The sequence below is a fragment of the Phodopus roborovskii genome, unplaced genomic scaffold (genome assembly GCF_943737965.1).
Source record: "Phodopus roborovskii unplaced genomic scaffold, PHOROB, whole genome shotgun sequence".
Lineage (NCBI taxonomy): Eukaryota > Metazoa > Chordata > Mammalia > Rodentia > Cricetidae > Phodopus > Phodopus roborovskii.
Genome location: NW_026126447.1, coordinates 28,859,284 through 28,872,330, shown reverse-complemented (window position 1 = coordinate 28,872,330; position 13,047 = coordinate 28,859,284). Strand labels below are relative to the sequence as shown.

Sequence of the window (13,047 nt, the reverse complement as noted above, 5' to 3'; positions counted from 1 at the left end):
GTCTTGACTTCTCAAAGGACAAGGATGTTACATCCTTCATGTAAGAATTTAATCTTCTACTCTTAGGAAAAAAATCATGGAATGGAATAATCTTTCTGTTACTCCTGATGTTTTCAAGTATCTTTTATCTCAATTGCTATAGTGGAGTAGTCTATATAATACCTTCACAGTAATAATGCCATTAGGTCCTGATATTACTGTTGATGTTGTTGGTGGGAAATCAAGAAGGACCTATTTATTTTCCAACCTTAGGATCTGACAAGATTTGGAGAGGTACCATGTCTTCAGCTTGGAAGAGCCCCCATAGATCAGAGCCAATGCCAGAGATCATAGTAAAAATCATTGGAAGTAAACACTTTCGATACTTCGTGGAAAAGCCAAAGATGTAAGTTTCCTCTCTGAAAAATGACTGTGTTTCTTGGATAATAATGAAATTGTTTTTTTTTTAACTGAGAAATTTTAAAACTGCCATCTGTGCAAAATTAAGTCATTAAGATGTAAAAGTAGAAATAAAACAGTGTTGATAACTCCATGAACAATTTTTCTGATATTTTCATCTTTATAATTCCCCAATTCTCTTTAATTACTTGGGTTGATTCTCCAAATAGATGGGAAATGTGAGCATTATGACACTTATAAATATTAATGGACTATTGCTGCTTCTCCTAGTCAAGTTTGTAATCTACTACATGCAGTAATTTGGTGTTGGGAGGGAGACAGGGAGGCAGGCTATTAGTCAATTTGTTGTGAATTACAGGAGTGGGATTAATAATAAATCACAACTTGTAAAGTTTTCATTTACTCTTCTTGCATGTTGTTCCCTCTCTAAGCGAACTTTTTAGAGCATCTTCCTTCCCCAGCATGTCTTCCTTCCCTTCTCTCAATGACAGCTCATTTGAGGAGGGTCATTTAGACATCACTGAAGTTATCTAGGTATATGACAGAGAAGAGCATGTCAACCTCTTTCTTCTAGAGTTTTAGAGCTTTGCAAAAGAAAGGAATGCCAATTAGAACTATTGCCTTTGGGCAAGACAGTAGTTAGTCACCTTTCCCTCCAAAGATGACTTCTTTGGTTCTTTGCTTTTATTGCACCACTGAACATAGCTACAGGAAGTAATACTTATTCACCTCAAAAGACGATCACCAAAAGCATACTTAAAAATGAACATCTGGAGTCCAACTCAAGGCAAACTAAGTCAGAATCTTTAAATGTAGATCCCAAGACCAATGTTAAGAAAATGGATTAGCAATATCAATTGCTTTTGCTTCTCCACTGCTAGCTTTGTCACACCAGAGCAATTCCTGCATGTATGCTGTCAGGAGTAATGACTGAGTGGACTAAGAAGTGAGCAGCTCAGACTGGGGTCCATGATTTTGAGATCTCTGTAGAACAGTGAGCATGTCAGCATGTGAGGCTATGATTTTGTGATATCTGCAGAGCAGAGAGATGAGAGTTTAATCCTAATCCTGTTCCTTCCCGGTCTGCTGACATAGCAAAAGTGTGCTTTGCTAGAATCATCTTCTGAGGTTCAAAAATAAGTAGTTGTAACAAAAAGCCGGCTTATTGCTAAGGGAAAGTAGACCAACTGCCATCAGGTCCCCTAAGTCCCCAAATCCCTTAACTCAAGAGTTACAGAACCTGAAATGTTGTGCCTTTGAGTTGAACCAATTAGTAAAAATCTGTTTAAGAAGCTTAACTAAAATAACAAAGGAGACATCAGCAAAGGAAAACCTGAATTAAAGAAAAACACAAAAGAATAACGGAAAGAAGCAGAAGTACATTTTTAGTTGATATTTCCTGTAGGACTTTATTGAAGATGAAGCATCAAGTCAAACTTGAGGATCAAGTTATTACTCTGTAAATGTGTCAGGAACCACAGAATTTCTTTTTTCGCAGTAGTGGTGCTAGAGATCCAACACCTCAGTAAGCAGTATCCAGAGGAGTTCCCTCTAGAAGTGCCATAAAAAGGCTTTTCGTGTGTCCTGTCACTGATGCTTATGATTTGGCATTCAGACACATACTATGTGTCTTTTCCAGATCTGTACCTGTAATCCCCATTTCATATGGATGCCAAACAACTGGGTTATGGGCCTACTATATTCACACACACACACACACACACACACACACACACACACATGATCTACACTAAACTGATTTTCAAATGAAACCACATTCTGAGGTATAAGATTTGGGACTAAACCATAGTAATCTTGGTGGCAACACAATTTGCCCCATATTAACCAGCCATCTGTGCCACAAATAAGACAATGGAGGGCAGCTGCTATAATTAAGATCGCAACAGACATCTCCACTCCTCTTTCTTAAATTCAAATTGTATCGATGTTATTACATTAAAAGATATCAACACCTACTTAATATAATTACCTTTCACAAAGAAGTTCAAACTATGAGCTTTGAAGAATGAAGCAGATTTTCTATGGTTTATATTAGCATCACTTCCCTTTGAGAGTCCAACCAACCCTACAGAACCAACGCTTTGCCTCCGACTTTCTAGCAAACTGTTTGAAGCCTTGCTTTTAGGGTGTTTTGCGTGGACCAGCAGCATCCATATCACTTGGGAACACGAGCAGAGCCCAAGCTCCCTCAGCAGAAGACTAAGTCAGAATTGCCCTTTAGATGAATTCCCAAGTGACTCCTACACATTCTGGTGTGAGAACCCCCATTCTCCACTGTGGCCAGGAGGGTCTTTCTAAAAGTTGAACCTGCTGCACCAGGTAGTGCCCACAACAACCCTGAGCATCTTATGGCATTGAAACATCCTGTATTTGTGTCTGTCCCATTTAACTATGAAGTCCTATGTACAAAACTGTATCCTCGGCAGAAAGTACAAAGTCCTGTACAGGATGAAAGCTGAGTAAGTGTATTAGAATAACACAGTTGCCAAGAAAGGTAAAGATTTGAAAGACAATGTTTAGCAGCTTTAAAAGATTTCGGGCCTGAGATCCCAAGCTTTCAGATAGCATGCAGATGTTACTCAGGGTTCCTGAATGCCAGTCTTTGATAACCCATTGAAAGGAAGATATGCCTTTATCTCATTTCCAAAAAAAGAGTAGGTAAGAATGGGGAATGAAATGGGAATGAAATTCAGAGGCTTGTGAACAACCCCTGGACAAATTACAGACAGTCAAATATGTATCATTATGAGAACAAAACCTAAAGTGATGATCTCCATGGATTAGTTCATGTTGACAAAAAGCAGATTCAATTACGCAGTCCATCCCCTTACTGATGAGACTGTGCAGCCCAAATGAAGGGGATGAAAAAACGTGGTTTTGTCAATTCAGATGAATCATCCTTTCACAATGGTCTGACACAAGGCATATTATTGAGGCAGGTGATATCCTTCTATTCATTTGTTGTTGCTAGCAGCACAATCCCACAAACCAGACAAATCTGAGCAAAACTAGTTTAATTGGGCCCATTATTCTGGAGGTCCAAGGTTGAGGATTGTGTCTAATGATGGCAGAGTTTTAAAGTGCTGCAGACATGCATGGCAGTAAAAAGAGTTTATTATGTTTATTTCATCTGTTTTCTCCCATTCTTTTCAAACCCCAGGATTCTGTCACAGGGTTCTGTTCTAGAATTCTATTTAGTTCAAATCACCTCATAAGGTTCCCATTGGGGAAGGGAGGATTGAAAGGAGTAAAAGGAGGGGAAACTGTGGTTCATATGTAAGACAAATGAACAAAATGTTATTTAAAAATTTAAACTTAAATTTAAATTAAAACAAAAACTAATAATAAAAATTAAAAAGAATAGTTTGGTCATATTTTTACTACCATAGTATCTCACAATAAGGTTAAATTCCAACATGAGTTTTAGAAGGCTCAGACCATATTAAAACTATAGTACACAGCAAAATAATTACTTTTAGGTGATGGAATGATTAATACTCCTACCTCCTAAAGGCCAGAGATATTTTGTATGTGACACTTTGTAACATACAATCAAGGAAAACCAGGTATTCATTGTAGTAAAGATACAAGTAACAGAATCCTGAGGGTCCTTGGCAGGAAAATATGCTAACAACCAAATCAGCATGGTGCTTACCAAGTCTGCTCTTGATAAGTGTGCACAGTCATGGTTTCACAGATTAAATACTTAGGTTTTAGTCAGTGTGTTGTGCTGAGCATGCACTAAGACACCCAGAGAGATGTAATCAGTGCTCAGTGGAGGACTGTGTGTGATTCTAGTTACAAGGAAGCCCATCACAGTAAGGATGAAGGCAGCAGGTAATGTTACAAATGGTCCTTAGGCAGAGCTGTAAGGAGTGAAATGTGGCTGGAGTAGAACATTAAGAGAATCTAGGCCTCACCCTCCCTGAGAATTAGACACTGGAGAGGATGGAGGTGGGGGTAGGGGGAGAAGACCAGAGGGTGCAGGAATTTGATTGTCCAGTAAAACAAGATTGTTTCAAATTTAAATGTAAAAAATTTATAAAAAAGAGAATGTAGGTATTAAATTGATGAATACAAGTGTATATTCTAAGAAACCTCTTTCAATAAACTGAGTTGACCTCTATAATTTCTTCCAACATCAAAGTCAGTGACAGGTCAATTTGCTCTGTAGACAGTGTTATCAGTAGGACAGTATTAGACTCCAGGAAAAATGTCTGTAAAATTTTAAAGTGAAGAAATGTAAACACGTGTAACAGTTTATCTCGGTATGATAGATTCATATTTCTCTGGTATTTTCTCGCAGGACTTTCTTAGCGTACATACTTGTCACATAATTGTCACTTTTAATCCTTGGAAATCATTCACAACAATAAATTTTGTATGATTTTTCTCAAAGTTGTGAAACTACCAACAGATTCAGAAGTCCATGTGCTACATGACATATCTTCACCATCCTTTCCACAGATCTGAATGAGCTGGTAATGAGAACTGAGCCTTGGGGTTCAGCAGAACACATGAAATATCAGTGACAAGAGACACATATGAAGCAGTGACCACTCAGATAAGGACAGTACAATCAGAAAGAGGAAAGGACTGTGCGGATGGATACAAAGAGTATTCGGAGAAGCATTCTATGAGCAGGGAACATTTGTCTCCGTCTCAGGGGAAACACAGCCAGGGTTATACATGAAAAGTATCCCACGTTAGCTGGCAATACGTGGGCTAGAGCTTTCTGCCAGCAGCCACAATCCGGTTAGATTCTGTTTTAGTGAAAAAAACATGTTCTTCTGTTTCTTTCTCTGTTTCAGCAAAAGAGGTTGCAACTTTCCACAGGTCAAAGTTCAGGTATCAGATAACTGGCCTTCTTAGCAACTTCAACAAACATAAAGCCACTAAGTTGACAGCATAGGGCACAACAATAGCAAAAAAAAAAAAAAAGGTTTGAGATCAGAGAGGCCAGCAGAATCGAATCAGAATTAGACTGGGGGCTAGGTAACCCGTGGTGTGAACTCTGTTTTATGTAGGATGAGAAACCACTGGAAAATTGAGAACAGTAGATAATGTATCATGTTTACACTCTCCAAAACATGGTTCTAGCTGAGTGGTAGATGAACTGAGAGTAAAAAAGGAGAGAGAAAACATGTAGGGCAGTGTAATGATAATCTGGGAGAGAGAAATTATAGCTTCTAAATAAACCCTGAATAAACTTCATAATGTAAAATACCGACAGCAGCGTATGATATATGGATTGGGTTGAAATATTATAGGACTGAGAATAAGACTTAATGGTAGAGGGTTATGTATCATGTGCCTGACTCAGGGTTCAATTTTCAATACTGGAAAAGAAGGAAACATTAAGAGAGGAAGGGCATATGCAGGAGGATAAGCATTATACTAAAATGTACAGATGAGGGCTGGACAGATGGCTCAGGGATTAAGAGCTCTTGCTGTTTCTGCAGAGGAGTCAGGTCCCTGTAGGGTAGTTCACAACTGTCTGTCACTCCAGGGGATCTGGCACCCTTTGCTGACCTGACCAACACGGGCACCAGGCACACAGGTGGTACACATATATGCATTCGATTCAACCACTCATACACATGAACTAAAAATAAATAAACCTTTAAAAACAACTGAACATCAGAGCAGATACTGTTATGTTCATCAAAAGTACCAAATGATTACTATGCTAAAATCATCCTTATGCCTTTTATACAGCCTTGAGATGCTCCTTTGTCACCTGAAGAGGTTGTATTAGTTCATTTTCTCCTTGTTGTGACAAAGCACACAACAAGAAGCAACTTAAGGAAAGAAGGATTGCTTTGGTCCTGTTGGAAGGCTTGCAGTAGGAGTGCGAGGCAGCTGGTCCCACGGTACCCACAGTCAGGTACACAGAGCAGTGAAGGTGCTGCTCAGCTTGCTTTCACCTTGCTCATCTCATAACTACAGTCCAGACAGTTATGGTGGGTCCCTCCTCACTTCACCTAATCCTGAAAGTCTCATAGGCATAGCCAGCAGCTGTCTCCTAGGTGACTCTAGATCCTGCCAAGTTGACAATATTAACTGTCACCAAGGATTTTGTTGATTCCCTGTGTTTGGATCTGTGTTTATTTGTGGTATTATGAGAAACCCAAAGATACATAAGATATGGATGTTGTTAATTCATGCACATAGTATAAGGTACAACTATAAATCTTTATTTTATGCCATCCTTAGAATACCAAGGAAATTTGTACCTACTGATCCCAGATGTTGAGACTATATAGTAAAAGTTGTCATTTCATAACTTAAAATTCTATTTTTCAAAGAAGGATGGGAGGGAGGAAGGGAGAGAGGGAGGGAGGAAGGAAGAGAGGAAACTTTAAATGCCAAACACTATCTGAGATGCCTGTGACCTCACCCTTCACAAAATAACCCTCTTAATACATAGGGTTCCTTCCACATCATAAGAAAAATATGAGAAGTCTAGCTTCAAACCTTGAAAACAGACCCAGATAGGCGATTCACAAAAGAAGAAAAGAAGACCCAATATTACCAGGAAAATTCAGTCTGCAATATATTACAAGAAATTTATATGGCAATGAGATATTATTTTAACAAATCAAATTTGAAACATTTTAAAAATGAAAATATTCAGTGTTGACAAGCCTTGGAGAAAGTATGCTCTCATCAAACTTTTAAATGTCTATATACCTCAGTATATTCAAAACCTGAGGTCATATTCCCTCTTAGTTAGGGTTCTTATTCATGTAATAAAACCATAAGCATCTTGGGAAGGGAAGAATTTATTTCATCATACAATTTCCAGGTCATACTCCATTACTGAGAGAAGTCAATGCATGAACTCAAACAGGTCAGGAACCTGAAGCCAAGAGATGATGCAGAGGCGATGGAGGGGAGCTCTTCATGAACTGCTCAGCCTACATTTTTATAGGCTTCAGGACCTCCAGTCCAGGAGTGGCACTGTCAGCAGTGAGCTATGCCCTCCTACATCAATCATCAATAAAAAAGCACTACAGGTTTGTCCACAGGTTGATACAGTGTGGGGGGTGGGATTTGCTAAATGGCAGTTCCCTCTTCCAGATGATTCCCAGCTTGAATCAAGCTAACCAGGACAGATTCCCCAGCACTAGAAAATGATAGTATATGTACATGTACTCCTTCTGCAGCAGCAGAAGATTGAAGGTGGAAGTTCCTGTCCTCCTGGCCCCACAGTCAAATTGCCCCAAATAAACACACAGACACTATATGAATTATAAAACTGTTTGGCCAATGGCTTGGGCTTCTCATGCCTTTTTTCTTTTTCTTTTTTTTTTTTGGGGGGGGGGGTCAAGCAACTAAGCAACTGTTCATCAACAGCTATACAAGTAGGAATTCAAGAAAAATCCTGAACCATCCTGTACATGTACTGGAACTGTCTTCACTGTTGCCACTTGTAAGGTGGGATCCACTAGTGAATCTTCTTTCTTGTGGTGGAATAAGGGACATATTGGTGCCACTCACATTAAATTTATGGTTTGCCCAGAAGACTTTATGAGCAGTGAGAGGTTTTGTAGTAGGAGGGTCGTCAGTCATGCAGTGTAGCCAATGATGCCATTCAGGAGGCACCATGCTTTCATCCACATCCCAGAATGTGTTTTTGCCATTCATTTCCATGGTATAGATGACCCATTGGTGATGGCCAAAAAATTGCTTGTTGTCCTCATAGTATTTGTTTCCATATTTGTCATCTCCCACCAGGGTACCAAGCCTTAAATCATTTGCCGTGAAGAAAATATGTAGGAAGTCCCGCAGGCTGCCATGGCTGGTGACCTGATACAGTCTGTGCCTCAGGAACTCCACCAGCTCCATTTGTATCTGCCTGGCTTAGGCTTCTTATTGCCTAGCTCTTTCTTAATTATTAACCCATTCTTATTAATCTATGTATTGCCATGAGGCTGTGGCTTACCTGTAATCCGGCATGTCTTTCCTTCAGCAATCTAGCAACCCTTCTTGGCCCTATATGTCTTCCTCTCTCCCCAGCATTCTCCTTGTCTCCTATCCATATCTATCGATCTTCTTGCCTTTACTGGACAATCAGTATTTTATTCATCAACCAATAAGAGAAACATATATTCAGTAGGACAGTATCCATCAGAAGATGGCAGAGGGTCAGATTTTAGTACTGGGTAGCCAAGGCCATATTTCAGGCTGCCTGATGGCCACTGTGGCCAAGCTGCTGAGCTAGACAGTGGTGGCTATGCTCTACAAAGGCATCAACGTTTCTGGAAATTTCTACAGAAACATGTTAAAATACATTGCCTCTCTCTGAAAGGAAATGAACACCAAGCCTTCCCCAACTCTTCCCTAGACCCTTACTACTTCTGAGGTTAGAGCTACTTTTTCCCCATCCTGTGAAAGACAAGCTGCCTCACAAGAAAGTGAGGCCAAGGTACTTTAAATGTTTCAGTGGGATTCTCCCCCCCCCCATGACAAGAAGATTGTGTGACTGAAGTCTACTAGAAGTTTACTTACCTGGAACATCAGCATGTGAGGTCAGATGGAAGTGTTGGGTAGTGACTACTACTCTGGAGGAGAAACTGAATGAAAAGGACAAGACTCACTATTGGAAGATGCTAATAAGGCTACAGAAGTAGGCAGAAAAGAATAGAGAAGAAAATCAGCTAGTTCACCAAGGTCCTCATGACCACTGGACCCCTGGAGTGACTATGCCTCAAAAACCAAACCAAAACAAACAAGAAGAAACAGAGCACCCATATGTACTCTGGCTTACGTGTTTTATGGTTCTGTTTTATAGAAATAGTCAGTGCTGAACACAATGATCCAATTCATAGTCTTCTATAAACTGTAAGGCTGAACTCTAGGAGGAAACAGACTTTTACATTCACTCTCCACAAGTAGAAAGCTTTGGTTATGATGGGACTAATGATAGAGATACAGAATTAGACTGATAAAACTGCAGATACTGAGTCAGCACCTGCAAGGTGAGTACCAACATTAAAGCTGAAAAGAACGCATGAGGGATGGCACTGAAATTACGTGGAACGTTCTACCATCCAGGCCACCATAATGAAGGGAGTAGTCCTTAGTATGGAGACATGGGAAGCCTGAGCCCACTTACAGGGAAAACCGTATCCACTGCTAAAGCTACCCAGCAAAAGCAGAAGATGTAACAACTGCTGACAGAGTCCATCTGGGCAGTTTTTTAGGCAAGAGAATAGCATGAATCTAAGCACTGATGGAATGTGTTTCACAGAACAGAGTATTAAATTAATGAAATTTTTGTGGCAAAATAAATCTTAACAGTTTATGACGGGTGAAACTCTTGTGTGTTAACACAATGAGAAACTATTAAACATTTAAAATATTATAGAACTTAAAGCATTGGTGTGTAAGTTTACCCACAGTATATTGTCTATTTGAAATAAGAATATTAGGTCCACACGTTGCAAAACACTAGCACTTTTCTTGAGTTGGTTGATCCGTTTTCCTATAATAGTTCTTCCTCTTTTGCTTTCTCTTTTAACACTGACTTATAAGTAATTCTTTCATGAGGTCACTTTAACTTCCTTAAATAGGTATAATTTGAACCTCCCCTATGGATCCATATTTCTTTTTATATAATTTTGATTTTTTTTCAATTGTCATGCTACTAAAAGTTTATGTTTAAATGTGTACTTCTTCTAATTAATAAGATCTTCAAGATAATACACTCTGAATACAATGACTAGATTTAATGCATGTCTACACCATCAGAATAAGGAGGTAACAACACACACCCAAATGCATTGCAACCTTGGTAGCCAGCTCCCACATCTGCACCCAGGGTAGCAAAAAAAAAAAAAAAAAAAAGCCTTCTTAGACCATTGGACCATCGACAAACTTAGAAAATATATCTTATACATCTTCTCTATACCAGTGGCCTTTTAGAGAGCCTTCTCCAAGGCCACCTCCAGGGTAAGCAAAACAAAAATCCACAAATGCAGCAAGAGCCAGGACTTTTCTATTTGAGGGATAAGTAAGGAACACATACTTTTTAATGGCAACTTAAGAAAAAAGGAACATATACAAGCTTTCCTGATGGTAACCGTCTCTTTAACTTCATCTTGTATAGTCTCTATTTCTTGACAATCTCTTTATACAGTTACATCTCTTCATATACAGTTCCATGTCTCTTTTCACATACACATCTTTCTCCTGCATAGCCGTGCATCTCTTTTCACACAGTTACATCTCCCCTCTCAGGTACATCTATCTTCTACACAGCCACACATCTCTATACACAATTTCCACACGGTTACATTCTCCACACAGCCATATACTTCATATACTTCTGCCCTACATACACATCTCTCTTCTATATGCATCTTCTATATCTCTCTACCCACTCAGCTACATCTCTACCCACTTTTCTTTCTCTCTGCACATTCAGTTTCATCTCCCTTGGTGTGTGCACTTGTGCATACACACACACACACACACACACACACTCACACATCTCTCAAATCTCTTCTACTCCTTCCTTCCTACAAATCTCACACATCTGTCTCCATCACACATGTCCTCTCCTACCTCTCTCCTGCTTCCTCTCACAGTCAAACCTCTGGACAAACAGGAAATACATCCTCAGGGTCACACAGTACTTCTTCTTTTTTTTTTTTACATTTTCCTTCTTTTTCTTTCTTTTTTTTTAATTTTATATAACCAAGTCCATTTAAATGAAAACAAACATTTATAGACAATATTTGGGAATCTGGGCGTCGTTCCTTCCAAACTACTTCCTGCTGGTAAGGGGCGCTGTCATGGGGGATTCTAAGAAGATGCAGAAATCCTGGCTGTAGTCTGTAAGGCTGCTTTGTCCAGCTGTTTTGAATGTAGAATCACCTGGTACTCTGTTTCAGGGGGTCTGGCTTGATCAAACCACATTAGTCTGGAAGGAATCCACAGCTTTTCATTTTCTGTGGTTACAAAAATAGAAATCACTTTCCCCAGTAACTTGTCCTTGAACTTAAATTTTACAGCACTTCTTTAATAAACAATAAGAAACAAAGCCAAACTGATCGCACACTTTCTCTCAGGCTATGGAGTTTCCCTTGACTGTCTAGTGAGTAAAGTACACACATGGGTGCTCAGGGTTCTTGGGAAGAAGGTGAAATTAAATTCAGAACTTAAACAATAAACAGTTAGTTGGTTGAAACTTGAAGTTGGGGAGTATACATAGAATGACCATTGCTAAAAATGTTATGTCTACTAAAGTTGCTTCATGTTCTGACCTCAAATTAAGAATAAACACCTGAGAAATTGACCTTGTGTATTCATCTCCAAAAGCAAGCATATTTTCATCTCCAGGGGCAACCAGTTGCTTTTTGTTTGCCCTAAAGTCTAAAATTAGTTGTCTTTGTGACTGAGAATACTATCACTTTCCTATGTAAATCTGACAAATGAAAAATAGTCTAGTATTATTACTATTCATCAAAATTACACAAGATAATCAGAAATCATCTTCCTGACTATCCACAGCTATATGTGTGCCCAGTAGACAGAATATATAAATGGGATACACACAAGTAGTGGGAATAATACCGATAGCATTTTTAGTGGCACATGAGAAAAAGTATAGACAGATACAGTCATTTACAGTCATAACCCCACAGTCTTTTCCAAGTGGGGCTATTTAATGAGTGGAGATATTGAGATATCATCATTTACAATAAAGAACAACAAATCACAATAAAGAACAATTGCTGATTGGGTTAGTAACTGATTTTATACCATCTGTGATCATGCTAATTTCAGAAATCTGCTATGTTCACCAAAATACTATGGTACAAATAAGTTAAAGAAAATAAGCTTTTATTATTTTCATTAATGCCAGAACTTAATGTTATAAAGAATTGAGCTACTTTAGGATGTAATAGCTCGATCTCTGAGAAAGCACAAACACAGGCTGAATGGCTTGGTCTATAATCTTGGTTAAAAGATTGACTATATACCACTCTAGTTAGCTTTCACTAAAATTTGAATTAGTATTTTAAGGACCAGAGATTAAACCCCTATTTGACTATAGATATTTGAAATTTGTAGGTGTGAAATTGAGACATGCAGGCTTTGCAGCCATATGTGTCTGGGTTAATGTCATAAGTCTCTACTAACTACAAAGGTAGTTTTGTGCATAATATTTACACATTATGATTTGGGCATGGGTACAGGAGTAAAAAATAATATGATTTTAACATCTTCCAGAAAATTAAATCATTGCTCATATTCTTGTAGCTTAAAAAAAGAAAAAATTAAAAACCTGACATATTTTCACAATAAAAATTTCAACATATTTTATCACAGAATTATTCTTCAGTTATTGAGTGGCATTAGGAAATATTTCAGGTGTATTCCTTTCCCAATTGCTATTTTACATTTAACATCTTTCTAAAAAAGAAGACCCTGATTGTGCTGGTATTTTATGACTTTAAATAAGAACATATTGCTAAAATTGTAATTAGATCACCAGTCCCTGAGGTGTCACTGTCCAGACTGTCTACTCCAGAGGATAGTTGGCACATGGTTGGAAATTGGAGGCATTGGTTGGCTGCCAAGTCTGGCAGACCTTTAGGATGCATCAGGTGACCT

The 13,047-nt window shown here is 38.7% G+C and overlaps 1 protein-coding gene across 1 annotated transcript in view; it reads left to right on the top strand.

Moving 5' to 3' along the window:
- The first annotated feature begins 256 nt into the window (after positions 1–256).
- Positions 257–13,047, top strand: part of CUNH1orf87 (chromosome unknown C1orf87 homolog) — a 68,677-nt gene continuing 55,886 nt past the window's right edge. Inside the window, exon 1 of the mRNA XM_051188004.1 lies at positions 257–385. Coding sequence (XP_051043961.1) covers positions 279–385 — 107 coding nt within the window. The 5' untranslated portion in view covers positions 257–278. The remainder of the gene's footprint in view (positions 386–13,047) is intronic.